The 27659-nt window shown below is 43.2% G+C and overlaps 1 protein-coding gene across 1 annotated transcript in view; it reads left to right on the forward strand.

Moving 5' to 3' along the window:
- The window catches only part of LOC138612408 (exostosin-1), a 260576-nt gene extending 233296 nt beyond the window's left edge, over window positions 1–27280 (forward strand). Inside the window, exons 9-12 of the mRNA XM_069685629.1 lie at window positions 1278–1367; window positions 16977–17137; window positions 20714–20885; window positions 26435–27280. Of these exons, the coding sequence (XP_069541730.1) occupies window positions 1278–1367; window positions 16977–17137; window positions 20714–20885; window positions 26435–26620 (609 nt within the window). The 3' untranslated portion in view covers window positions 26621–27280. The remainder of the gene's footprint in view (window positions 1–1277; window positions 1368–16976; window positions 17138–20713; window positions 20886–26434) is intronic.
- Window positions 27281–27659: the final 379 nt, after the last annotated feature.

Raw genomic sequence — 27659 nt, forward strand, 5'->3', positions numbered from 1 at the left:
ACCTCGGCTACTCAACAGTTAAATAATTCACTCTTTAATTACAAGTCAATAACATCAGCAGCAGCCCTCTTTAGGCTAATGGATGAAGGTGTGCTCGGCTTTCTGTTAGGCACTGAATTGATGAAGACTCACACAAAACGTATTAAGCCGGCTCGTTGATCGATAGACCAACAGCAGGGTGTGAAACAAACACATTTTCTCATTGGCCATTTGTTTAGTCCATGTTTTTTTATACTGCAAACTCTATACCTTACAATTTCTCATGGACTTTAACATATTTCCTGAGTTGCTAAGAAAAACAATCTTTAAAGAGCAGCTCCACTCATGTTTTAAGACATGAAATGCTCTGCGTGAAATAATTAATTGTGTCTGATAAGTTTTTGTTAATTACCTTGAAAAAATCCTCCCGAGGCATCTCCTCCTTCTCCCTCATTAAAAATTCACGAATCTGCATAGGCCCCGCCCACTGTGCACACTTCCAACCGCCTCCTTGTGAAAGTAAAACCCATCGTTTAGTGGCAACTTGTTGAAACTTAGCTAGCTTGAAATGTAGTCATTAGAAGTAGTAACGTTAACGTGATGACGGTTACAGCTGGCTCGAGCATCGCCGAAGTGGTTGCCATAGGTTGCACATAATGATATGCATCAACCGGTCCATTAACAGGATTTGCTCCTTAGGTTTGTGACATCACAAACCTGCCAATCTGAAAACGTGTCGTTCAGCCTGTCCTTGGTACACTGCAGTTTAAAAGCAGACAGGCACAGCCATGGAGATGACTGCTGATGTTGTCCCTGATATGTCTTGTAGCACATGAAGAACACCACATGGAGATGTTTACAAGGTTAAACACTGGATTCTCACTGGAGGGGGTCTTTAATATAGTGGCACCAACATGGGCCTGCAATCTTTCTCTCTCATTTCATTGTCTTTGTTTAACTGACTTTTACACGAAACTAAATAACGAGGAGTGAATTCAACTATTTGGATACAACCCAAAAATCTTTAAGTGCTTGGAAAGAGAAACATATGAGACTTTTTTTAAATTAATATCTAATAAAGCCATAAAATGCCCAAGAAATATTTGTCAAAATCATGAATATAAATCTGAACACCTCAACAAGTACGAGCTACAGATGAGGAACCACTGATGCATTTTATGTATAGAAGGGGGGACTTCAAGCCTCGCCTTCCAATCTTGCTTTTGTTGGTAGATATATATCAATAAAGTTTTGGTAATTAAGTCAGTTATCTCTTCTGTCGCTCTCTCTCTCTGCAGACGATGAGCAGTCGTTTTTTCCCCCACGACGTCATCCTCACTGATGCTGTTCTCAGCCTGGATGAAGACTCGGTTCTCTCGACAAACGAGGTGAGTCGCTGAGGATTTATCAACCAATTGACACAACACTGATGTTTTTCTACGAGCTGGTGAACTGAGACGCTGATGCTTTATCAACAAAATGAGGTGAGACGGCCACAATCCCAAGACACAAGACCACCAAAACACTGTTATCAGACATCTGGAGCGGAATCTCAATTACTGAATTAATCACCCGACAGTGAAAGTGAAGGAACCAGTTCATCATGGCTGTCGCATGAAGACTGAAAGTGAAATATGTTTTGTGGGTTAAATCATCTTCTTAACATTGTAGTTGTATCTTTTGAACAGAAAAATCTCACTATTTGCTAACCCATGCCCCCCTAAATTGCTGTTGCTACAACTATTGTTCTAGCGCAGCACACATAAAGTTTAAATGCTAACAGCGGCAGAATTATGACTGAAAATTCAGTCATTATTGAAACAATGAGTCGCTGGTTTCAGATAGAAGTAGACGAAAGCATAGTTTTTTGCTTGCAACCATTCGTTTTGATGGACAAAATGCTAAACTGTTGCAGGTAGACTTTTGAACATGTAGCTAGCTGCCTAATTAAGCTAACGTTAGCTCCATCACATGGTTTAAAAAAGTAGCCCATCGTTTTTCTGCTTTTTTATTCCCAGCTACTTGTTTTAAAAATAACAACCATATAAAAAGTATGTTCATTGCTACATACTACAAAATTGAGGCTGACTGGACATAAATACCCCCAGAAAGGACCCTCAGTAGGACCGGATGTTTTAGGCGCTAACGCACGCAGCAAGGTGTTTCATTTGGAATTATTTTAGCGCTTAGCATTACAACCTAGCTCACCTTTACTCACCGTTGAAACCATGAGTGAAGCACTTCTAATGTGTGGGGAACTTTACAAAAGAAGAGGTAAGCCTCCTGAGTTATTTAAGACTTTTAAAGTCGAGCTGAAACAGCATTTCGAGAGTATCTAGCTTCCGTATCGTGACGTATTTCCGAGTGAAACGGGACGTGCAGGCGGGACATATCATGAGAGGGATTTGAGTTGATCGTTGAGAAGTGGGCGTAGACAGACTTTCTCCTCAGCGCAGTAGCTAGCTAACTGACCGAGCGTTCTTGGTGCTCTGCGGCTAAATGTTGTAGATTGATTGGTTGAAATTGTTTGGTGCTAACTTACGTAAGCACGCGTGAAATTTAGTTTTACCGGAAGAAAAAATGATCAGATTTTGATATAAGAATACGAAGAAATTGATTTTTTGTATTTCTTTTTGCCTATATTGTCAAATAGATGCACAATATTACCGGGGATGTGATCTAAAAGGATTAAAATGACATGTTTCATTTCACCTCGACTTTAAAGGCTACTTCATCTTTAGCATGAAAGCTGGATGTTGGCATAGTGACGTTAAGTAAGCTTAGCCTAGTCTGTGAGTCATTGGCTACACACTGATTGATGTATTGGCACACAAACAGACAAATTAGTGTTTAATTGATTTATTTAATTACATTTTTTTCATATTAGGTTTGGTAAAAATGATAACTTGATTAACTTTTATGTGAAACAAGAACAACATTTTAATTACTGTTTTATATGCAGCAAACTTGGTACCAGGTAACGTTTTAGTCTTTAACAGATATTTGTTTGGACTCAGGACACTCAGCTTGAGGCTTTGAAAAACTTTGGACCTGAACCTCTGGTCATCAGAGGATAAATACTCTGATAGGCTGAGGTACTTAAAGCTTTTTACACTTTCATCTTTACTGAAGAAAAGGCTTTTAAGACTAGGAGTAACACCTGAGTGTCACATGACACAAATATGCCCAAATGTTTTTTTTAATAGGGAATCTAACTAACTGAGCAACAGTGACAAAGGGCTAAAGACCACTGATTGGAAGTCTGCCTGTGGAAATAAGAAGCTCCAGTCGGCACGGTTTGATGCCAGTGGCCGAAGGTGGTGACGTCCTAACACAGTATTGATCCTCTGTGAAATGAGGCAGTCCGTCCACGCACACTCATGAATACCATTCATTACAAATGAATTGCCAAACATTGCAATGGCCACCAAAGAAGGGGAGGAGAGTGTGCTCTGCCTTCAAAGGATGACTCTGAATGCATCAGGTGAAGATGAACTAAAGAGCGGGACGTTTAGCAGAGCGACAAAGTTAGACAACAGATTAAACACAAAACAAACAGTTCTAGTTGTACAGAGAGTGATATTGTGGACGGTCTGATGTTGTAATGATGCTCACGGCCGTAATTAAATTACTGTGAAATGTTTGGTGATGGAATTGATACTACTGGGATGTTCTTTAATTTAACTTAATACAGGAAATGAAAAAGGAAAGGAGAGGAAGGAAATTAAAGCAGGGAAGTAAGAAAGAGGAAGGAGGAAGGAGGAAGGAGGAAAGAAAAACAGCAGAAAATTAAAAGAGATGACAACAGGGAAATCACAATAGGTAAGGGAAAGAAAAGGACGGCTATGTAAGACAAAAAAGATTAATAGAAAGAAATGAAGTGCGCAGGATGAAAGAAAGGAGAAAGAAGTAAAGAGAAACAAAAGGACAGAAAGAAAAGATAAAACATCAAAGCCAGAGGACGTGAGGAAAGGAGAGCAGAGAGCGTATTGAAGAGGGTATAATGAAAAACAAAGTGCTTTCACAGAGTCAGTAGTTTTACAAGAGCCATTACCTCAGTGTCTGTATCATTACACTGTCAAAACACAGAGCGGCTCTTTGATTAAAGTCTCACTGGTTACTTAAAAGAAAGGATGAGAAACACCCCGGTGGTTTGTTTCACGGACGCTTGTTGGAGAACAAATTAGAAACCAGTGAATTGTCTAAAGCATTGTTAAGAGAGGAAATAATGTTTCGTTCCTCCGTTTTAAATCAGCACTTTGACACGTTGGCAAAGTTACTTACTAAGAAAACTCGAGTAAAGATAAACTGTTGGGTACGTTTGGTGAAATCAGGACGTCAAACTTAACAAAGCTTGTTTTTTAGACGCAAAATATAAACCCACCAATATTCTGTAAACGTCATTGAGACTCCATTTAAACCTTTATTTCAACCCAAGACATCCATTGGATCAGATTTTTAGAGCCACGTCTTGTGTCATTACTCCCTTGCTTGTTTTGAAGTGACAAATAAGCAACATTTCCTGGGACTCCGTCACAATAAAAGTGTCACGTTATGGTTTTAACTAAAGAAAAGTGAGAGGATCCAAATGCAGACAAAAATAGAGAGACAAATGAATCCAGGCAAACAAACTCCAACTAAAGGTCTGACTTAAATCCACTGAAAACAGGTGAGAACACGGCAAAAAACAAGAAGTTGTCGAAGGTTTTACAAAGATTCACAGGGATGGGGAAGGTTGGCGAAGATGAATTGGCATGGAAGGGCAGAAACTCAGAGACTAGTCAAGACACACTTGTTTTATGTTTTATTTATTAAACAAAATAAGGAGCCTCAGAAGTGGGTGGAAGAACCATACGCAGCCACAACAGCCTGGCATCTCCTCCTCACGCTGGTCACCAGCCTGGTCACAGGTGGCTGTGGGATGGCATCCCATTCCTCAAACAGGATTTGTTGCAAGTTAGCCAACGTGGTCGTGTTGGTCACTCTAGCACGTACAGCACTCCCAAGCTGATCCCATGAGTGTTCATTTGGGTTGAGGTCTGAGCTCTTGGAGGGCCACTCCATTCTCTCCGCTCCCACTTTCTGGAGGTAGTCTGTGATAACCCTGGCTCTGTGGGGGCGAGCATCGTCACGTTGGAGGATGGGGTTAGGTCCCAGATTGCGGAGGTATGGGGTTGCCACTGGCTGCAGATATGTCACAGCATCGAGATGCCCTTTAAGCCTTGTGTTTTGATGGAGATGCCGCCCCACACCGTGATACTGACCAGGCTGGTATGGTTCTTCCACACTTCTGAGGCTCGGTTTGTTCAATAAATAAAACATTAACTTACCTTGTTTGTTTCTTGTTACTAATAGAGTTCATCCAATCTCCCAAACAACACAAAACATTTGAGTCAATACCAACAGGAGAATAAACTGTGTTTCAATGGGAGAGAAATTTGGCACATTTTCCTTGGGACCTCACCCACTTCTCAGATGTGCTAGTCATCCCACAAATGCATGATCCTTACAAATGGGACATCGTTGGAAAGGGAGATTAACAAGCTTTCCAATGATACCATGACAACAGAGATATGATCGACCAAACACCAATTTAAGAAGGCACACATCATGCCATGACACCTCAAAGCACAACCGTCACTCCACTGTTAGTTATACCGACAAATGTGAGAAAACATCACAGCTACTCTTTCAGAATAAAAGTGCAGTGTTTCATTTAAGTCTACTTCAATCAAATGAAGTTAAGGTATGTTAAGCTACACATTTAAACACTTGAATTTTTCTCTGAAGCATGGGCAGCAATGATCAGTCACAGCTCATCTGCGATGCTCGATGAGTGCCTTTACTTAAAAAGTCATTACAAACAGCACCCTCGTTTCTCTTCAGCGCGTAAAAGATGCCACCCGTAATGGATTGCGAGACCCGATGAGCCCCAGAGATCCGATATATCTTTAAACCCCGAGATGTTTTATTGACGGGAGCAAGTCAATGCTCACCTTTTCTACGCTGATGGGATCACAATTACACTTTATGGCACTGCGATTTGTGGCACAGCAACACGAGCCAGTTACAACTAAACTTTTATGGCCATGCGGTCTTGTTTTATGAAAGGAGAGGAAGATGTTAGAGAGAGAGAGAGAGAGGGAGAGGAATAATAAAGAGGAAGTGGAGTCTTTGCTGTGCTCACTAACCCGATGCTCTAATTGCCCTTTTAACATGGAGAGGGGATTTATTGAAATGAGACGAAATATGTCAAGTGAGCGAAAATGTGCAAGCGGGAACGTTACACTCCTCATATTATAATACCTCAGTGGAAGAGCGGCTGAGCCAATTCCATAATAACATTGTTTCAGCTCATTAAATGTATGATTATTCCATGAAGAGAGATTAGAGGAGGGAACACGACTGGAAAAACCTGACAAAGCTTTTGTCCCTCATTGGCTGGCCAAGCATGCTGCTGCGATATGCCCTTTGAAAGACATTTTCAATATGGAGGATGTGGACATAGTTCTCCAGTTTCATCCTCTTCTCATGTGAAGGCATGTCTTGGTTGTGACAGCGTTTTGGCACGTTTCAGAGCGTATATAATTTTCATCAATATGTATTGAGCAGTTTGCCCCTGGAAAAAGCCACTGTCAGTCAGAGCTGGTGTTCTCTGTAATCGATAGAAGCTATAATATTTGAAGTTGGTGCCACAGCTGTGGAGAAAGTTGTACAAACAGCTCGCGTTGGGTTTCGCCTATTCTACATTCCTACAACACCCAGCGTGCATTGCGCCCCTCCCTCTGAAAGGAACGGCCCAGCGAGAGTGAAATACTACCGTTTCACTGCAGGCAACAGCTCAGAGCGGTACATAATCCAAAATATGACAAGAATATACCGGTGGATCGTCCGAAAAATCTTCAGGTCTGCAGTCTACATTACAAACCTGACGATTTTGAACAAGACATGACATCAGAGGCGGGCGTCCTAGACAAAGGAAGTGTAGTTTAGCGAGCCCCCTGGCCTCCGCCAGATGATGCGTTTTACGTAGTCTGGCAGAGGTTTCGCAGAGCCCATTGGAGATGCGGATAGCGTCCTCCAAAGGCACAGAGAGAAATTGCATTTTTGTTCAACCATAATGGCATCAGCTCCCCATAATAGCATAATAGGACTGAGGTTGAAAATCAGCGAAAAGGCCCTTTAAAATTTAAAATCATAAAAAGCTACCACTTGGCATAACAGGCAACCTCAGGGTGGAATGAGTTCAGAAGTACAACAAAGAAGTATTCCTGCAGTGGGGGACGTTCAATCTAAAGAGGTATAGGGTGTAATTTATGGGATCAGGCCAGTTTTTCAGGTGGCTGGTTTCAGCAAGGGCTGCACGGTGGTGCAGTGGTCAGCCCCGTCACCTCACAGCTGGACGGTTCCTGGTTGGACGTTTTGGGCCTTTCTGTGTGCAGTTTGCATGTTCTCCCCGTGCATGCGTGGGTTCCCTCCAGGTACTCCAGCTTCCTCCCACAGTCCAAAAACATGCTGGTTAGGTTCTTTGGTGACTCTAAAATTGCCTGTAGGTGTGAATGTGAGTGTGAAAGGTTAACCCCGCCTCTCGCCCAATGACAGCTGGGATAGGATAGGATCAATCACCTCCTCGACCCTGAACATGATAAGCGGTATAGATGATAGATGGATGGACGGACGGAACAGCTCAGTCAAACTTTTTCAGTTCAGACATTGGCCCAACATGTGGGACTAGACAATCGCTATGTGTGCAGGTGTTGGACTGGTCCATCGTCTGAGGTACTGTATAGCTGTACAGCTGGAGACTTTCCAGTCAGAGTTAATGAGTTGAAAAACTAGTTTTTCAAACTCTGAAACTGAAGTCACATTAATTTTAGTGTATTAATTTTGTCCCTGCTTCTTCAGGTAAAACAGTAATACTGATTTTACAGCATCTAGAGTTTCATACAGTTTTCTGCATTTAATTCATATCCGACAAAATCTTTTCCACATGCTCCTATGTTGGATCGAGACTGCAGACCGGAAGAGCCATGCATACCTGTCTTTGTTACCCTGTTTTTTTAGAGAATATGTAGCCTATTGGAAGTGTTATGATCAAGCTCAACCTCTGCCGCCACTGTGTAAGGGCCAGTGTCCACTAACAGCGTTTTTTGCGCTGGCAGCGCCTTTCAATGCAGTTCAGCCTCAGCCTCAGCTGTTTTTAGGCAGCGCTCTCAGTTAAAAAGCTTTTGGAAAACCACCACGCTCGTCAATGTCACTTCTCCCTCACCGATCTAAATCAAGAAGAGGTGGAGGAGAAGCTAATCCTTTTGTTTTTTCAAGGGTTCAATTTCCAGGTGTAGAGCTTCTGCTAAAGTCACTGCACGATTCCTTTACATTGTTTTTATGTTTTATTTGTAAAATGTCCTTCAATAAAACTTAAGCATACAGAGCGATTTAAAACAGACTTAACAGTCACTACCAAGGAAGCGTTGGTGCTGCCAGGCAACTTTCGTAACATAATCGTTGGTAAGGAGCGCTCTGAAATTGACGTCGTGGACGCTGCCAGGCCAAAAAACGGTGTAAGTGGACACAGGCCCTCAATGTTCATCTGCGTAGTACAAATAAAAAACATTCTCTAGGATGGCTGCGATTGACTGAGTGTTCCTACATTCATCAAAATATTGAGTGGCCTGAACCTCAAGCACACTTATTCAAGGTTAGCCATGGAAAACTGTAAACTTAAGCATGTGACGTTTCAGAAGCGACCTGTTCCAAATTTAATGTCGGTCCATTCCAAAAAAGAAAACAGCTCAGACATGAAGTGTTTCGTGTTGAGCACCTGCTTCACCTTATCAGGGTTTATTTCAGCTGTAATGACCCTCTTGCTGTTCATTATCCGTTGCTTGTTTGTCTGGAGGTACAGGATGCAGTTGTGGACTTTGGTCTTATGATGCACTCTCACAGAGGAAAGGCACTTCACGTAATAAACTCTAAAGAAAGTTGAAAGAGGAAAATATCCGGCAGTTGAAAGTTTGACAAGAGTTTACTTTATAAATGTAAGAGAGCACTTGGAGGCCCATCCAGACCAGACAAACCACACACCGGAGAGACGACATGGTGTGAGCTGCTATAATTGAAAAGATGTTTTAAACCACAAACCTGCAGTAGCTGCTTGTGGCTGCAGTTTGGACCTTAGACCCCAGCTGGTCGCCTCGGATCACACTGAGACTGTTGGTGCAACTTCATCAAAGCCACAGCACTCCAAAGCAGCTGGATACGGGCTCCGTTTAAGACACATTTTCCTCACTTTTATCAGATGGAAGTTGACAGTGAAAGCATCGCAGCGGCACGTCTTCAAAGGGAGAAAAATAAAAAACAGACAACTTCTGACACAGACGGAAAGAGACCGCACACTGAGGCAGGACGAGGGCTCCAAAACGTTACGCAACTCTTTTTCATCTCATAACGTCGGACGTGTTAAAGCCAAATGTCTGCAGAGATTTGTTACAGATCTATTGCTGGATTGACCCTCTGCTCCCCGGATCATTTTTGGCCTTGTAGAAGCCATTAGTATGTATCACACACACACACACACACACACACACACACACACAAGCCTGTTCTCACCCTAACTAGATGTTGTTCTCTAGCTTATTTTTTTGATGTTTTCTTGAAGTCTTCACATAAGATGAACAGTGCCAAAGTCTGGTAGGTGGCCTCGCCTAATGAATCAAGTTTTCTTTTACATCATGTGGATGGCCGGGTGCGTGTGCGTCGCTCACCTGGGGGAGACATGGCACCAGGATGCACTATGGGAAGAAGGCAAGCCGGCGGAGGCCGTGTGATGCTTTGGGCAATGTTGGGTCCTGCCATTCATGTGGATGTTACTCTGACACGTACCACCTACCTAAACATTGTTGCAGACCAAGTACACCCCTTCATGGAAACAGTATTCCCTAATAGCTGTGGCCTCTTTCAGCAGGATGATGCGCCCTGCCACACTGCAGACATGATTCAGGAATGGTTTGAGGAACACAACAATAAGTTCAAAGTGTTGACTTGGCCTCTGAATTCCTATGGAGCGTCTGTGGGATGTGCTGGACAAACAAGTCCGATCCATGGAGGCCCCACCTTGCTACTTATAGGACTTTAAGGATCTGCCGCTAACGTCTTGGTGCCAGATACCTCAGCACACCTTCAGAGGTCTGGTGGAGTCCATGCCTTGGTGCACTGTAAAGTAAAGTTTACTTAAAAAAGAAAGAAACCGATCACCTTGGGAAAAGTACGAAAAAGAACTTAACTGTGTCGAGTCATGTGACATGATGATGTGTTTAGAATGAACGTGTTATTTGAGTAAGCTGTAAAACCTGATCAGTTAGGTTTCCTCAAATGGTTTGAGTTGAACTAACTATTTTATTTATTGTTAAGGTTACTTGTTGACAGAGTAGTACTATACAGCGGCTCATATCTTGTGAACCCAAAAAGTTAAAAGTTCAAGCACCGAATACTTGAAAGAATGAATCGGAGACGCTGTTTTCCAGGTCACCTACACACAACTGAACTCAGCTGCGGGTGCAAGGCTTTTATTAAACACGCCCACAATGGATACCAGACAGATGGCCTGTCAGTCAATCAATCAACTCAAACAATCAATCAATAAACATAACATAACATTAAGTTTGCCCATCATAAACACAAAATAACAAACATTTAATAATTTGGAGCACCAACTCAACATTACTTAAATGAAGTGAACAGCACCCGTTCCATTCAGTGTGTTGAACTTTTCAGTTCAGTAAGATGTGCTTAGTTGAGAAGTTTAACTAAATACTCTCCCGTGTCGACTCATTTCAACTGATTACCTGAAACCTTTTAAGTTGCATTAACACAAAAGAATTACAGTAAAATTCGGTGTATAAGACGCACTTTAAATAAACATTTTTTAAATCTATTTATAGAAACATTTATAGTTTCTTTTTCAATAGCTTCCATGTCATGTGACCCAGTGTCCTCAAATCAATGTCAGAAGTTAAAACTAGGACAAATAAGACACACCTCATTACATTGGATAATATTGCTGTAAATGTTTTATATTAATATTTTATGTAAAAAATATTTTGTTCAACGAACATGCACCATCACGATCGCCACCGCCCTTACAACAACAAACGTTACTGTAAGCTGCCAGCTACCGCACGTCATAGACTAAATAAGTTGATGTAACTAATTGTAATCAATTACTGCAACTTCAATTGTTCCAAACATTAGTATCACAATAATCATTTTTGAGTTAGTGCTAATTCATTGGGATGAGGTGCGTCAAGTTTCTTTGAGTTCAGTTAACTTCTTTAATTAAGATAGGAGGGGGACTTATACGATATTAGGCAGGTTTAGTGCTTATATAAACCCCACAGGTTTTTCATTCAGGAGTCAGGGGTTCGATTCCTGTACGACACAAATAATAAATGTTGACTTCTTCTCTATTCAGTCACCGACTCAGTTACATACGTAACAAGTGGAATCCTGCAAACCGAACATAAACATAACCAAGCTGTGAGCATTTAGCCGCATTAAACACACATGAACGATCGTTTAGTTCAAAAGTAACAACATTTAAACATCTTGTTGGCAAGCTTTATTTTGAAACTCTATTTGATGCGTATTTAATAATTAGTCTACGCCAACATTACATATTTATGAGCTAACTCGACCACCGAGCCCTGCACGCGCCAGTGAGTGAGAATGCGTTGCTCACACACACACACACACACACACACACACACACACACAGTTCAGTCTTCCCTTGAATTCCTCAGACACATCAAAGCTCTGTATTAAACCGTAATTAAGACGGACAGATTATGAGTGCAAAGAATCTGGTTTCTGTCACTCCCTCTCATGTAAGCTCACGCACACGCACACACAGACACACAGACACGCACACACGCACACACACACACACGTCATTTCATATTATAAAGAACCTTTTAATCTCTGAAGGCTTAAATCATATTTGCATGATATCATTAATCCTCTCAGCCCAGCTGTGGAGACGTCTTACAGACACGCACACACACACACACGCACGCTATGTAACACGTCTGTGCATGCGGGGCCGCACTGAGAAAGGCAGCTCCCACCTTTCGCTCAGCTTAGCGCTGGTCTTTACATTAATTGCTCACGCGATTCGTGACAGAAGCCGTAAGGTATCGCTAAAAGAACATCCACTTTCTCCCCTCCCCGACTCCTCTCTCGGCTTCTTCTATTCCTGTAATTAATTTTCTCCCCCGGCTCCTGAGGTAATGTGTGTGTGTGCAAGTGTGTGTGTGTTAGCAGGTATTTCATTATGTGCTGATCCCCTTATTCTCTGGAGTGTCTGTCTGCACGTCTCAGTGGTGTTTTTGAATTCAAAAGAGGCACTTTAGCAGGAAGCTCAAGGACACCAGGTGCTCCACCTGAAATTTCTTCTTTATCTGAGATTTTGGCGGCCCGAGAGGAAGGCAGCCTGAGATGGGGACCCGGGCAGACGAACGGGGTCCAGTGGATGGATGACGGATGTGAGCCCTTTTGGCACAGGAGTATATTAGAGAATTATACACTTGTGAAATATTAAGATGTCTTTTCAGTTGCACAGTGCTCTTACTTAAGAACTGTGGAGAAACAGCAATGGGAGCTGTAGAATCATTTATTACCAAGTACATTTTTACATACAAGGATTTTCCTTTGTGTTTTGGTGGATGGCGTTCACAGCAAACATGAGTAAAAGGTATGAGTAAGAAATAATTAGGAAGAGTTCAAATGGAAAGAGGCGTTCAGGGGAGTTTGAGGAGTTTATTCCTGATGTTTTAGAGAAAATGTGATTCTAGTGAAACACTTTGTTTGCAAAACAGAAGAAAAAGTGGATTTCCCAATTTATTTTGAATCAATCTGCGGTGATAAAGCAAAGCAGTTTTTTTTTTTTTGTATAGGGACAAGTATGAAGCAAGTAAACCGATGCCACTGTCACGTCTGAAATTCAAACAAAAAGGTTGAGGACCGATGGTGCGGACTTGACGATTTATTAAAGTCGAGCTGAAACGGCATTTCCAGAGTGTCTAGCTTCCGTATCGTGACGTATTTCCGAGTGTCAAAACACACACGCAAACAGAGAGAGAGCATGATGAAAACATGAAAACAGCTCCAAATGTGAGTAAACGACAGCAGAGGCGCTTGTCGACCGGCGCGGAGAAATGCGCGTCTGGTGTGAACGGAAGTGCTCCGCCTCGCGCGCGATTTTCGTTGCGCGGCGCTTCGCAGCGCTTCGCAGCGCTTGGGCATCTGGTGTCTTCCCGGCGTTAGAGGGATTTGATTTGATCGTTGAGAAGTGGGCGCAGTCAGACGTTCTCCACAGCGCAGTAGCTAGCTAACTGACCGAGCGTTCTTGGTGCTCTGCGGCTAAATGTTGCAGATTGACTGAAATTGTTTGGTGCTAACTTACGTAAGCACGCGTGAAATTTAGTTTTACTGGAAGAAAAAATGATCAGATTTTGATATAAGAATACGAAGAAATTGATTTTCTGTATTTTTTTGGCCTATATTGTCAAATAGATGCACAATATTACCGGGGATGTGATCTAAAAGGATTAAAATGACGTTTTTCATTTCACCTCGACTTTAAATGAGACAACAGACGAAAAGGGAAACCAAAAGGAAGAGCAAAAAAACTGACTTCAAACAAATCCAGGAAACAGATAATCCAAGGGAAAAAACACAAGAACACAAGGAGCCACGAGGAGACGAGGACCAGGTATCATGAGGGTGGACGCACGTAGGTTTCACAAGACAAAGGACTGGCAAACAGACATGGGAAGACAAAGACTACATACACTGGGACAATCAGAGACAAGTGAGACCAATCGACACAGGTGAACACAATGAGAGCAGGGCACACAATCTAAAAGGCGGGAAACGGAACAAAGGAAGGAAGACATGACAGACATGTGGCAAGAACTACAAAATAAAACACCAGAAACCAAAAGGGCTTCAAAGTAAAACGGGAAACGCATCACTAAACACTAAATCAAGACAGGAACACGGAATAAACTAAACAATAAGAACTCATGAGAAGAAGAGACAAAGTGGAAAATAAAGGAAATAATATCTGAACACCAAAATACAAATCAAAACCAGAACAAGACTCATGACAGCCACAAACTACAGCACTTAAAGCCTCGGCTAATGTGCGATGCCCGTCCCTGGATGGGCCTTTAAAATACAGGAAATCAACAAGGAACAGGACAAACAGAATCAACAGCAATAAAACACATTTAACAATACAGGGCACAAACATCCTACAGATCAGAGTTACAAACGGCAGATTATACAAGCAGTAAAAACAGGCCAGAGATTTCCCTCTTAGTCTGGAGGTACGGCTGACAGATTATACTCAACAAAGGGTCTCCATAACTTCAGGAAACCATTAGTGGCTCCCCTGAGAGGGAATTAGATTTTTTTCCCAAGCTTAGAAAAGACATCGCATCTTTCAACCAGATTGAAAATAAGGGAGGTTGTGGAGATTTCCTGGATCATAGTCGTCTTCTTCTTACGAAGAGTGTTGCAAAGGCAATTATCTCTCCGTGCAGGGGTTCTGATCACTAAATATGGCTGGCAGCGGGCATGGTTCTAACGGTAAGACATTAGATAAAGCATCAAACACTGAAGTCCAGAAACGCTGCAGTTGTGGACAGGACCGGTACACGTGTGTGAGATGTGCTTGGGCCTCACCACAACGGTCACATGTTGGGTCAGAGTATATTTCAGCCAGTGTGGCCTGACTAAGGTGGACTCAGTGTGTCACTTTCAACTGGATTAATCTGAGCTGTGCGCATGAGGAAGAAGAGGTAACTCTCATACTCACATTTTAACAACTTTCTTTGGTGTGAAAACCTCCACAGAGTACTCAATTGGTCGGGCATCTCAAGAGACGGAGGGAGAATTCTGGCCAATTCTAAATATTGACTGACAAAAAAAACCCCCAGCGCACCACGGAGCGTCTCTCCTGCCAGGCTGCTGACAGCGCTGTCAGCTGAAGAGTCGATGGCAGCAGAGGATGTTGAATCACCGTCTGATTTAAAAGTTGTTTAGCCGACTTCACTGACAGCCGTTACCGCGAGTCGCGTGGCCCTCATGCCGTCCGGCGTCACGTCGCCTTCCTTTCTGTCACCATTTTTAGCTTTCATCATGTTTTATGGTCATTTTGAGACTCGGTTTGTAAATGTTGTCAAGAAAAAAAAACACACAGACAGCACTGGTTATGAATTCAGAGAAGCTTTAAAAGCTGGTGTTTAACGGGACTTCCTTTGGTTTAAAGAAGACACGAATAAGAGAAATGAAACCTTGCCTGATCAAGCCCACGAAAATGTGTAGAACTGTTTGATCCCTCAGCTTCAAAGTTCTGACTTTAGACAGTTTCAGGTAAATATGTTGTGATCAGAGGGTCCAAACGGGTCCAAAACTTCGTGCCCAAATCCTAAGAGAACCGGGACCGAACCGGACCCGTCTATTATTTGAAAGCTGGAGCCCAAACTGAGTTATGTCGGACCCAACCCCGGCCGGGCGAAACAGACCCGATCAGCAACGACTTCATAGCTATTTAATATTAACAAATTACCGCTAATCATCTGTCACAACAAACCTCTTTGTCCTACCTGTGTGACGCAGCCTTCTCCCCTGTGCCTGTCTGTGCATATAATCCATCCTCCATCAAGAAGGTTCATAAAACACATCCAGGTTTCCTGGTATCCACGTCGTGTTGATAAAAACAGCAACGCTAATCCACAAGCTATTTCAGATTAAAAGCCAGTTGCTGTCACACAGACGGATGACAAACACGCGGCTCGTTTAGAAGCCACACACACGTGTTACATGTAACTGCGCTCTTTCTTCTCGTCTTTGTCCACAATTTACATAAGCGAGGTATTACTTCTTTATATTCATTTTCTTTTAGCTTTTTTGTCGACATCAGTGAGGAAGGTATCCATCAGTACCGGCTTTGGCTTCTTTTCCCTGAACCCGCAGTCACGTGACACATCACTCAACTCGTTAATGTTCTTTCTTCCATTTTTTTCCACTTTAATTCCCGCACGTTCTCCTGCGAATGACCCATTGTTTCGAGTTAAAATACACACACAGACACACACAGCACTTTAATCATGAACACTTTCTAATCAAGGCCGGGTCTTCCCGGATCCAGTCGGGTATTACACATAATGTTGAACAGACACAGAACCGAGGATTATAGAACATGTTCAGACCCGGACCACCCGGACCACATAATACGTGGACCCGAACCCGACCAGGTCCCGGGTCGAGTCTGTGATATAAATACTTAAATGACGTGATGTAATGGGAAACTTTTTATTTTGGAGGCGAACAGATCACAAAGCTGGATTTCCAGTTTTTAAAAAAAATTTTATTTAACCTTTATTTAAAGCTCTTGAGATTAAAAATCTCTTTTTCAAGAGCATTTAAATGACCATAATCCAGCACAGACATAAAAGTGGCGGCAACCAGTCTTTATTAGACTCGAAAGAAAGGCAGGATTTGATTCTGAAGTAGAAACACAGTTTAAACTTTAATCTTTTCACCTACTGCTGAATAAGTTGTTGTAATAGAGAGAGATTCATCGATTAAACACAGAGATATTTATGTTGAGACACAAACTCAACCTGAACCCTGGAACGTATAGCTTGAGGTTTAGTAGCCTTGAGTTTGTATTTGAGTTTAGTTGTTGTATCTGTCCTCCTCCTCTACACGCTGTTTAAATTCAGAATGATTTTCTGTGCATATGCTGCATCACCTCTCCACTTTCCTGTGTGATTTTCGTCTTTCATCACCACTCCTCTTCCACCTCCCGTATCCTCTCCTCTGCCTCTCTACCTCATTTAGTTTCTGTATCCTCCTCTGTACTTTCCCCTGACCTCCTCTTCTCTTCTCTTCTCTCCTCTGTCCTCTTCCTTCGCTCTCCGCTCCCTCAGGTGGATTTTGCTTTTATCGTATGGCAAAGTTTTCCGGAGCGTATCGTCGGTTATCCAGCGAGGAGCCACTACTGGGACAGCTCCAGATCCCGCTGGGGCTACACCTCGAAATGGACCAATGACTACTCCATGGTCCTGACGGGGGCAGCTTTCTACCACAGGTACAGAAACCTCCTGCTGACCTGTGAGGCTTTGCTATTCTTCTTTTACTCATCATAGGAAATAGATTTTTGTTTCAAACACATTATTTACTGTGTTTTATATTTCATAATACTTTAATGTTAAGACCACCGTCATAAATCCTGCTGTCCTTTCCCCTTTCTAACATCTAAATTTCACGCTGGATAAACATCTCTAAAGTGATTTATAATTCTGCTAATTCTGTATTAAAACGAGGCCTCCAGCAATAAGTAAACTTTTTATGTTAGAAGGTCAGAATCGTCTCTCCAGAGGCGGTGAACCAGGAAATGTTACATAAGTCATGCGGACAGTCCCACACAGTTGACCTGTGTTGGCTGGAGGTCATGGAGGTGTGTTTGGATTCATTTTGGAGCATAAATTGGTTCATTTTAAAGTTACAGAGAGACACATGCAGTAAGACTCATGAGGAGTGTGTAGAGCTCATCTCAGTGTTTACAGTGAGGATTATTTTAATCAGAAGATTATTCTTTTGATTGGCAGACCCAGATTAAAGTAACATTAAGTGTTTGTGTCTTATTAGCTTTGAAAACCTCTGACTGCAAAATAAGAGAGAGTTAAACTGATTATCCTGCTGAATGCATTTGCAGTATCACAGACTGGGTGTCTGTGGTGACTGTAACGGAAAAAAATCACAAGTGGCGCCCAGTTAGTGACGCGTTTTCCATCAGCCAGCAGTGGTTGGTCTGCCAGAGAGGGTAGGCGGAGCTAAGCGGCTGCTTTTCCGCTCTCTGCAAGTGTTGCGAGTAAACAGTAATCTACTATGGCTGAACAAACAAAGAAAAGATGGATGACTACAGATACAACTTCAACAAGACCAGGTCAAAACCTGGTATTTGGCTGACCGCGTCAGGTCAATGTGCGCTTTTGTGGGCGATGTGTTACAAGGACTGTCATGATTCCGCCATAGTGATGTCGCGACGGCTCTGAATGTACTGTCACTCACTCACTCACTCACTCAGTATCATACGGACCCGTGTGTAGGGCTGACCCCAGCTCTCAGCCAAAAATAAGTGAAAATCCAAAGAAAAAGAAACAAATTAGACGCTCAGATGAAGGACAGTCTAAAAAGGAAAGCGGCCGACAGTGAGGAAAATCAAGAGTTACAACCGGAGCCAACCGTGGACGTTTGCATGTTCTTCCCCTGCATGCGTGGTTTCCCTATGGGTCCTCCGTCTTCCTCCCACAGTCCAAAGACATGCTCGTTAGGTTCACTGGTGACTTTAAATTGCCCGTAGGTGTGAATGTGCGTGAAAGGTTGTCTGTCCCTGTCCTGTTGCCCTGTTTGACTGGCGATCAGTTTAGGTGTAACCACGCCTCTCGCCCAATGACAGCTGGGATAGGCTCCCCCCGCGAACCTGAACTGGATAAGCAGTATAGATAAAGGATGAATGGATAATTTTGTACATTTGCATTTAAAAATGTAAGTGTATGTAAACATTAAGTGGACTTTTCATCTTCTTCTAAGCTAACAGACCAGTTGATAAAAAACAACAGTAGTTAAAGCATTGTTAATAGCAGATTCTACATTTTATAATAATTATTATCTCAATTTCAATGTCTATTATTTAAAAGACAAAAGTTTACTTAATTAGTTTTATATATTTAGGAGACGGTTCATGTTTATTACCATCACTTTCGCCCTCAGTGCGTGGACGAATTCCAGATGTGAAAGATTCAATTATTGCAGCCAGCCTCTCGTCCTGCGCTGTCAGATCAGGTGCTCCTTGTCCTCCACCTGTTTCCTTCCTTTTTTTTCTTCTCAGCGATTCTTTTTTTAGCGTCCACCTTGATGTCGAACCACTTTGTTTTTTTACCTGAGCCGCGGTCCGAGCGTCAGGACACACAGCATCTACAGCCTCAGTTATTGAAGCCCAAGCTTCATTATTTTTTCAACATCGTGACTCCTGAAGACACGCTTTGAAAAAGTGTGTTTTAGTCCTTCCACCTCCGACACAGTTACCTTAACGTCAGCTTTTTTCCCTTTGGGGCCATATCTTGCAACTTTCCCTCTTTTAACTCGTCTTCACCTCACCGCTCTCTTCCTGATACGCCGAGCAGATGTCCTTGTGTAGAGAAACAGGGGCGTGGTTGTAAGCAGATTGCAGATTGCGGGAACGCGCTTTTTAATTTAGTATGATTCTGATTCACTGACATACGCACGTGAATCCAACGGTGATTTTGAACAAGAGTAAGAACATTTCTACGCATATATGAGGGAATGTTCTGTTTTTAACTGAATATATATATATAGGATCGGCAAGTTATCACATTCTGTTTATTTTCAATTTACACTGAGTCTCAGCTTTATTGGGGGGTTGTGTTCAACTGTTATAATTACGATTACCTCAGCCTTTATCATTACTCTGCTTCTCTCGCTAATTTATTTAGTTATTTATTTTGCTAATCTTCACCCTAGTCTACCACTATTATTGGCATTGTAACCATAAGTATGTGTCTGTTGTTGTTCATGTAACAAGGACTTATGTTGTTGTTGTAACAAGAACATATGTTGTTGTTGCTCTCTTTGCCTGTCTCTGTCCTGCATCTCCTTCTATCCCGTTTTCGGCCCATCCAGTCGAGGCAGACGGCTGTTCAACATGAGTCTGGTTCTGCTCGAGGTTTCTGCCTGTTAAAAGGAAGTTTTTCTGCCAATGTGCCAAATATTGCTAAGTGCTACTCATGGTGATTCATGTTGGGCCTCTCTTTAAATAACATAACAAAGAGTCGGTCTAGACCTGCTCTTTTTGTAAAGTGTCTCGAGATAACTCTGGTTATGATTTGCCGCTATACAAATAACATTTGATTGTTTGTATTACTTTAAATTTAATTTAGAATACACTTAATTAAACTGTTGGCTGTGTAAACACATCATTTAAAGGCACGTAGCACCGCATAATGAATGTGAGGACGCTCTTCCGGCACTGACTTCCATTTATGTTGTGGTCCACTTGTTTCAAATCACCTGTCAGCTTGGTATTTTCTAATAAATAAAAACAAGAAACAAAACCGCATTAAAAGATATTTTACACCCCTTTTTAAAGCAGTAACAGAATATGAAATGCTCTTAAATAATCTGATCTTTCTCCACCTCTCTGTTATTGTCAGAAACACAAAGCTTGGACTGAAATAAAAGATGGTAAAGCGGAGTATTTAGCAGAGCGGTAAATTGAACGTGGAAGAGTCGCAGAAGGGATTTGAATCATCTTGTCACGCAGATAAACAGCTCTGTCATTGTTCTATTGTTAGCGACTCTGTAGTGCTTTTGTTATTTAAAATCTCAAATGCCAACGCACAGCGGAAAAAATGAGTCAGCAAGCGAGAGGGAAAGGTGGATAATGTGTGTGTGTGCGTGTGTGTGTGAGAGAGAGCAGACCTTGGCAGGGAGGTAACAGAGTTGACAGTGATCTAGTGCTCCCATGCTGCTGAGAGTGCAACACAGCGACCATACAAAATAGAACAGAACAGAAGTGCAGGAGAATAAAAGTAAATGTGCAAATGAGCTCTGCTTTCTCTTCCCTTTCCCGTTTGTGTGTCAGATACTACCACTACCTGTACACGCGCTACGTCCCCGCCAGCCTGCTGACCACGGTGGACCGCATCTCCAACTGTGAAGACATCCTGATGAACTTCCTGGTTTCGGCCGTCACCAAGCAGCCGCCGATCAAAGTCACGCAGAAGAAGCAGTACAAGGAAACCATGATGAGCCAGGTAGAGCTTTTTCTTTAGCATGAATCAATAACGGTATATAAACGATCTCCGTTAACTAAATACCAATGAGGCGCAACGATAGCCCTTCTAGTGGTTGAAAACATCTACAGTGCACATTTAGTGCTTGACGGTGGTGTGAATAGATTGAACAGGTTGTTTATGACCCCTTTTTATCAATGAGAGAGTAAGATAAGAAGAGACTCACCTCCTTGTGTTGTAGGAGCGACAGTGGAGACACTTCAGGCCGCACACAGCCCTGACCTTCTCTGTTGGTGATCCCCGCATGTCGTGTATGAGAAGGTGTGTGTGTGTGCGCGTCGTGTGGCCAGCCCAGTGTCAGGCTCTGATTGATGGCCTGACCACAGGCAGGACGATGACTCGGCAGTACGGACTCGGTGATTAATGTCTTAATTGTGAAGGCAGCACGGCAGACGTAGATTTACTCCCTCCTTCGCTCACACTTTCTTTCTTTCCTCTTTTTCGAGTGTCCGTCTGTCCTTCCCTTCTTTCCTTGTTTGTTGCTTTAACCATCAGCACAGAGGCGTTTGATATGGAGGAATCTTTAAAGGAAAAAGTTTCGATGAAGCAGCCAAAGTCTTGACTGATATATTCAGCTCTTTCTGTATTCTATCTTATATTACAGTGTCATTTTTCCACCTGACCCTCAGTATCCCCCTGCTGCCGCCCTCCTGCAGCACTCGGAATGAATCTGCTCCGACTCCACGCCCACATGCCACAGCTTATCAAAATGGGCTGCTGCCCTCCACCTTGCCCTCAGCTGCCCCTTCGCCAACTCATCCACCGGCAGCAGACACCCAAGGGCCCGCCCCTCTGTCCCGCCGTCCACGTCTGATAACCAGATGAGGACACAGGGCTGCAGGGGACGATAGCATCATCGAGTCGCCCAGCAGCTTTTCAGCGAGAGAACAACAACTGCATCGTTCCAATAACTGCAGCGAATTATCTTATATCTCTATCTGATCTGCTGGAACTGGAACTTTGCCTTCGAAGGAGCACGGTCCACAAAGTTTTTATTCTGAGCGCCAGCCCCTTTTGTCAATGCAAAGCAGAGCCCAGAGAGCTCCGACTCTTTTCGTGCTGCAGTTTAAAGTGCTCCTAGTTGAAGATCTCTAAAGTTTTCTGAGAGACGTGTTGCTCTTACACCTTTCCCACCTAAATTTAACGCATTGACACAGGTTTTTCAGTCCCGGGAAGACCCGCTAATAGATGCCGATTGTCTCTTTTCCCATTGCCAGTGAAGTATCCTCCTGTCGGTCTCTTTTCTGCTGCGTCACCGTCTGACGTCACAAACGCCCCCGAAACAGGGTTAGTAAACAGTGAAGATGTTACGGTGGTTACGTCTTTATTGTATCTATTACTCGTTCATCAAACTCGGCTCAACAAATTTTGAACGATGTTCGAGCGCTGCTCGGACGGAGACGGGCAGAATTTGTAGCTGTGATGACGAGGAGTCGCAGAATTAGCATAGCATCGCGCCAGAAAGGGGGCGGAGATTAGCGTGTCGACTTGGGTTTTGTGTTCCCATCAATGCTGATCAGAGCCGAGGCAAAATTACCCGGGTCTACTGCAGAGTCATTTGACCCGGGTCTGAATGCCGATTTTAACCTTTCCCACTAAGCAAAAAAGCTGTGGGGTTAACGAGTGTTAGCGGGTTTTTTGACCAGTGTAACGCAGCTTCTGTTTTAAGGAACCAATCGCCCCATTACCAAGAAAATGTAGGAGAGGCTTGATCTGGCGGCTTCCGTCCCAGGCTGCACATTAAGTCACACAGAAATGATTATAAAGGAGAAAGAAAGCAGCATTCATCGTTATGTTGTCTCCAACAGATTGTGTGCATACACCCACATTCCTCTTGTTCTATAGCTGCCAGTTCACTTAGCAGTGAAAGCAGGGACATCATTAACAGCATCCATTCAAAGTACGAGGGTAAACATCCTCGCCTCTTGTGTCCACGGTGAAAACACAGTCTAAACAAATAGATAGAATAACACACGCGGTGTCAATACATCTTTGTCATAGAAATATAACCGACATGCAGAAAAAGTGCTATTTGGACACCAGCCCTGAACCTCTCATGGACCCGTACCATCATCAGGCCAGGGTAATAAAGATGCACGTTGTTGACTTCATTCTCTGCTGATGAATATGTGGGCTGTTATGATCCTCGGGTCCCAGTGTGTTTGTTTTGTCCTTTTTGCTGCGCAGTTCGTCTCTCTGTCATCTATTAGGTCCATGTGAGACTGCATTTAGAGATGCTTCTTCAGAGGGTTTTCCTCCTCAGCAACGTCTCTGGATTCTTCTGCTCCTTCCACCAATCGCCTGCCGCACGTTCCCTCCAACGTTTGCGTCTGACACACGCTGCAGCTGAGGGGAGAGCGCTTTAATTCAAACAGCAACAAAAACGAAACCATTCAATCAACTTACTGTCCGATCACGGATGACTCGCTGTTGTTTTAATGCCCTTTTATTTATCCTGTAAAACAACAAGACACACTGCCACTGTGTTTTTCTTTAAGGTTTTGTGACTGTTACTTTAAGTCTGACTTTATAAACTTAGGCCTGCTCCAACCACGGACATTTTGGCTTCTAACTCTCTCATGCTGCAGGTAGACACACGTGACATCATCACGCTGCGCCTCGCAGGTCTTCTTCGCGCCCCGGGACATTGCTCCGAGGTCAGGCATTTAATCAAGTATGCAGCAGCCCATTATTTTATCGGTTAATTATATCGGCGGATATCGGCGTGTTGGCTGATATCCGTTTATTTTTTAAGCCAATATCGGCCGATACCGATAATGTGCCGACAATATTGTGCATCCCTAGATACAACACAAACAGGGTTTAAGTATAACTGGTGCTCAGGGCCTAATTTAAAGTCCGTCCTAACTTTCAGCTCTAAGTCGGACGTAAGGTTACGACCAGGCGTTCGTCCAGCTGGAAGTGCTTTTTCACTACATGTCACATTCACTCTTTCACACTCATATTCACACACTGATGTCAAAGGCATATATGTGCCAATCTCCAAGCAGGATCTATGCGTTCATAACCAATAGCTATGCCTTCGGGAGCACTTCGCGGTTCAGCGTCTTGCCTAAGGACGCTTCAACATGTGACTGTAGCAATCAGGGATCGAACCCCCAACCTTCCACTTGAGAGACGACCAACAGCCACAGCTGCCCTACTTTAACTTTGGTTATCAGGCTCAAAGTTTGTGGCTAAAAGTTAGAAATGCAAAGCAACAGACTGGGAGTAAAGTGCGACAAGAACCTCTAAAACAAAAACACAGTTTGAGACCAGCTGCAGCATTCTTGGCTCGGCAACACTCCCAGGTAATAAGTACCCTGCCTGCACTGGCAGAGGGAGCTGATTTGGGCCAACACACTGAGCGACTGACAGAGCGAGTCACTCATCCTGCAAGTTGGAGGAGAAAAAGTGTCAAAGCAGGCTGTACTTCCTAACAACATGTGAAAGACACCTCATTGTATGTTTTCTGTCAGTTTGACTTCCTGTGCTGCTGTTTGCCGGAGTGTCAACAGCTACTGGAGGGATTCCCACGGAGTGAACCAGCTGCTCGGGTCGGGCGGCTCTGTCAGTATGATGAACCTGGACTGTCTGGAGGAGCAGGTGGTGAAAACAAATAGCAGGAAATACAGTATGTGTTTCTATGAGCAACACCTCCTGCCATGTAATGACAAGCTGTCCACGATAAGGAGCTGCTTCACCAGCATGGAGGCGCTCCTACGACCCTGAGCCATCAGACTGCGAGCACACGGGACATATTTCCAACGTCTCTGCTGGTCTACGAGAGAGCGGCCATCAGTGCACATAATGCTGGTGAATCAATCTGCTTTTCCAGATGACTTTATGAGCATAATATCATATTATTCAAAGGGATTACATTGATCAAAATAGCTGCTACAATTTGCTAGTTGCTACAATCAAAAATACTCTTTCTAGCTAGACAAAGAAAACATCTGTCGGAGGAGCAGGAGGAGGAGCAAAGGATCAAACCAGCAACCTTCCCATTATCGAGTTCAACTTTTGCGAACTTTGGCTCACAAGTTTGCACTGTTGATAAGAACAAGCCATCGATACGGGGAGAGTGGGCGGTGCTTAATGTGGCCCAGGACACACGTGCGTAAACACTGCCAGATGTTTGTGCAGAAATGTGTCCAAGCAACCTCCATATGTGGCCTGAGTGATCTGCGTCCTCAATCCGTCCTGGGTGTGTCTCGAATATCTCAGTTTCGTTCTCTTTGGCGGCACCTGTGGTGATAAATGGTAATTGCGGGAGCACACTTCCCAGATATCCAGACAGTGTCGCATGTGTGACGTCCACGGTCGGCTCCGGTTGTAACTCTTCATTTTCCTCGCTGACGGTCGCTTTCCTTTTTAGACTGTTTGCTTCATCTGAGCGTCGAGTTTGTTTCTTTTTCTTTGGATTTTCACTTCTTGTTGAAGTTGTATCTGTAGTCATCCATCTTTTCTTTGTTTGTTCAGCCATAGTAGATTACTGTTTACTCGCAACACTTGCAGACCAACCACTGCTGGGTGATGGAAAACACGTCACTAACTGGGCGCTGCTTGTGTTTTTTTTCCGCACCAGACACCCAGTCCACAATTCTGCAAATACAAAGGCTTTCATCAGTGGGCCATGGGCTCAAACACCATTGTGTTACCTCATTCGTCGATGCTACCAAATGTGAACAGGGCCATGAGCCAAAAAAAATCCAAAATGGAGGAGGCCTTTGTAGCTTATTAGCTGGGTTGCAACATACATTTGATCTAATGTTGTTATTGGAACATAAAATATTTGTAAAAATGAGGAAAGACTGTTTTGAGACAAGAACTGCTTGTACAAAAGTCTTCAATTAAACTTTAGAAGCTGCTGAATTTGCTCCAGTTGCTATTGTGGTTAGCAAGGTAAGTATACTTAGCTGGCTAGCCTGTTATCAAGGTACAGTAGTTCACAGATTAACCCTGCGAAAACTCACTACGTAACCAAGCTTCTAAAACCACAGACGTGAGCCTCTTGAACTGTGGTGTCGCTGTTCTTCTGCAGCTCTGGTTTAAAGGTACTAAGTTCACTGTCTTGGTCAGGTGTTCTGGAAGGCAAACGGTTTTTGATCGCTGAAAGCAAGTCTGTCAGTAAGTTGTGTGGTTTTGTTTGATGTACACGGCGACAGCCTATCACTTGGATGCACGTTGGATTTAATAAATGAACTGTTTGTTCTGCAATCGAGTCTGGCTGCCGATCATTAACACCAACTACAAACACATCTGGTTAACGAAAGCGGGCGCGTCAGGCAGGTCAATCTGGATCGAGGCACTTCGGTAGCTCAGTACGAGACTGCTCTAACAAGCTTGACTTTTGTTTTTATGCTGGCTACCGGTATTCTTACTTTTCTTACAGCACTGTTAAAAGAAAGTTGCTTCAGCTGATGGGATTTATCATCAACTCCAGAGCTGTTTAGATTGATTGCTTAGCTGCATTCATCTTCTCCCTCTCTCTGTTTTTCTTAACCAAGGGCTCCAAGGCGTCTCGGTGGGCCGACCCGGACCACTTTGCCCAGCGACAGACCTGCATGAACGCCTTCAGCCACTGGCTCGGTTTCATGCCGCTGGTGCACTCCCAGATGAGGCTGGACCCTGTGCTGTTCAGGGACCAGGTTTCCATCCTGAGGAAGAAATACAGGGACATTGAGAGGCTGTGAATGTGTGTTTTTTTCTTGTACTTCCTGTTCGAGCAGCCGTGACGAGAATGCACACACTGACTGTGAACATTTGTGAGGCTATAGAGGAAAACTCACACAGGCACCGGGTATAAAAATGATAAAACACTGAGGTACGTATCAAGCATTTAACTGCAGATTTCTATAAACGATAACACAAACTTGGTTGAAACAGAAAGTGACTGTGCACACCAAACATCTGCGACAATACAAATTAATATGAATGCATGGATTCACATGCAACAACGAGCTGGACACGTCCAAGACAGCCGCGATCACAGACTTACAGTGTGCGCTGCATGGTTTGAACAAGGCAACTTTACAAGGATCTGAAAAACATCAACACGTGTTTTCATTAAAAAAAAACCTAAAGCAATGTTTATTGGACTGCTGGAAATATAAAAGTATACAGTATGATGTATGACGGAAGAGATATACGAGTTATAGTCAAAGCAGGCACTCTCTGGGGGGATGTATATGTACAGTAAAGACACATTGTGGACAAGCTGTAGGTTCTGGGTCGGGCCACATGAACGCTGCTGCTCCTAAAGACCCAGAGACGATGGCAATATGCCTCTTGTAAACTATTGTAGATTTTCAGCAGCAGTTCCTGTCTGTATGAAGAAAATAAGAAATAAAATAAAGAGATGTTATGTTATAAGACATGAAGTCAGGTCTACACCACCTCTTGCTTCCTGCTTCATCTTTTTCTGTATCTGTTTCACATGTTTTACCTCTCTACCTATCTCGCCACGGTCTATTCTTCCTGGTTTTAGATTTTTAGGTTTCAAAATGTTCTTCGAAAAACAGCAATCATACCAGAGCAATGTTTTCACAACCTATCTTGTCATTACTATGTGTGCCCGAGCACACAATGCAGCCAACTTAACACCAGCCAAGATAGAAGCTAGCTTCTCCATTAGCAGCAGCTCTAGACCTGGAAATTGTGCCCTCCAGTAAATGATGGGTGCCAGCGTTCCTTTTCTGCCCCTCTTGATTTTGATTGGTTGGTGAGGGAGAA

This window comes from Semicossyphus pulcher, unplaced genomic scaffold (genome assembly GCF_022749685.1).
Source record: "Semicossyphus pulcher isolate SPU_LCO1_2020_fin unplaced genomic scaffold, fSemPul1.0.p SCAF_11, whole genome shotgun sequence".
Lineage (NCBI taxonomy): Eukaryota > Metazoa > Chordata > Actinopteri > Labriformes > Labridae > Semicossyphus > Semicossyphus pulcher.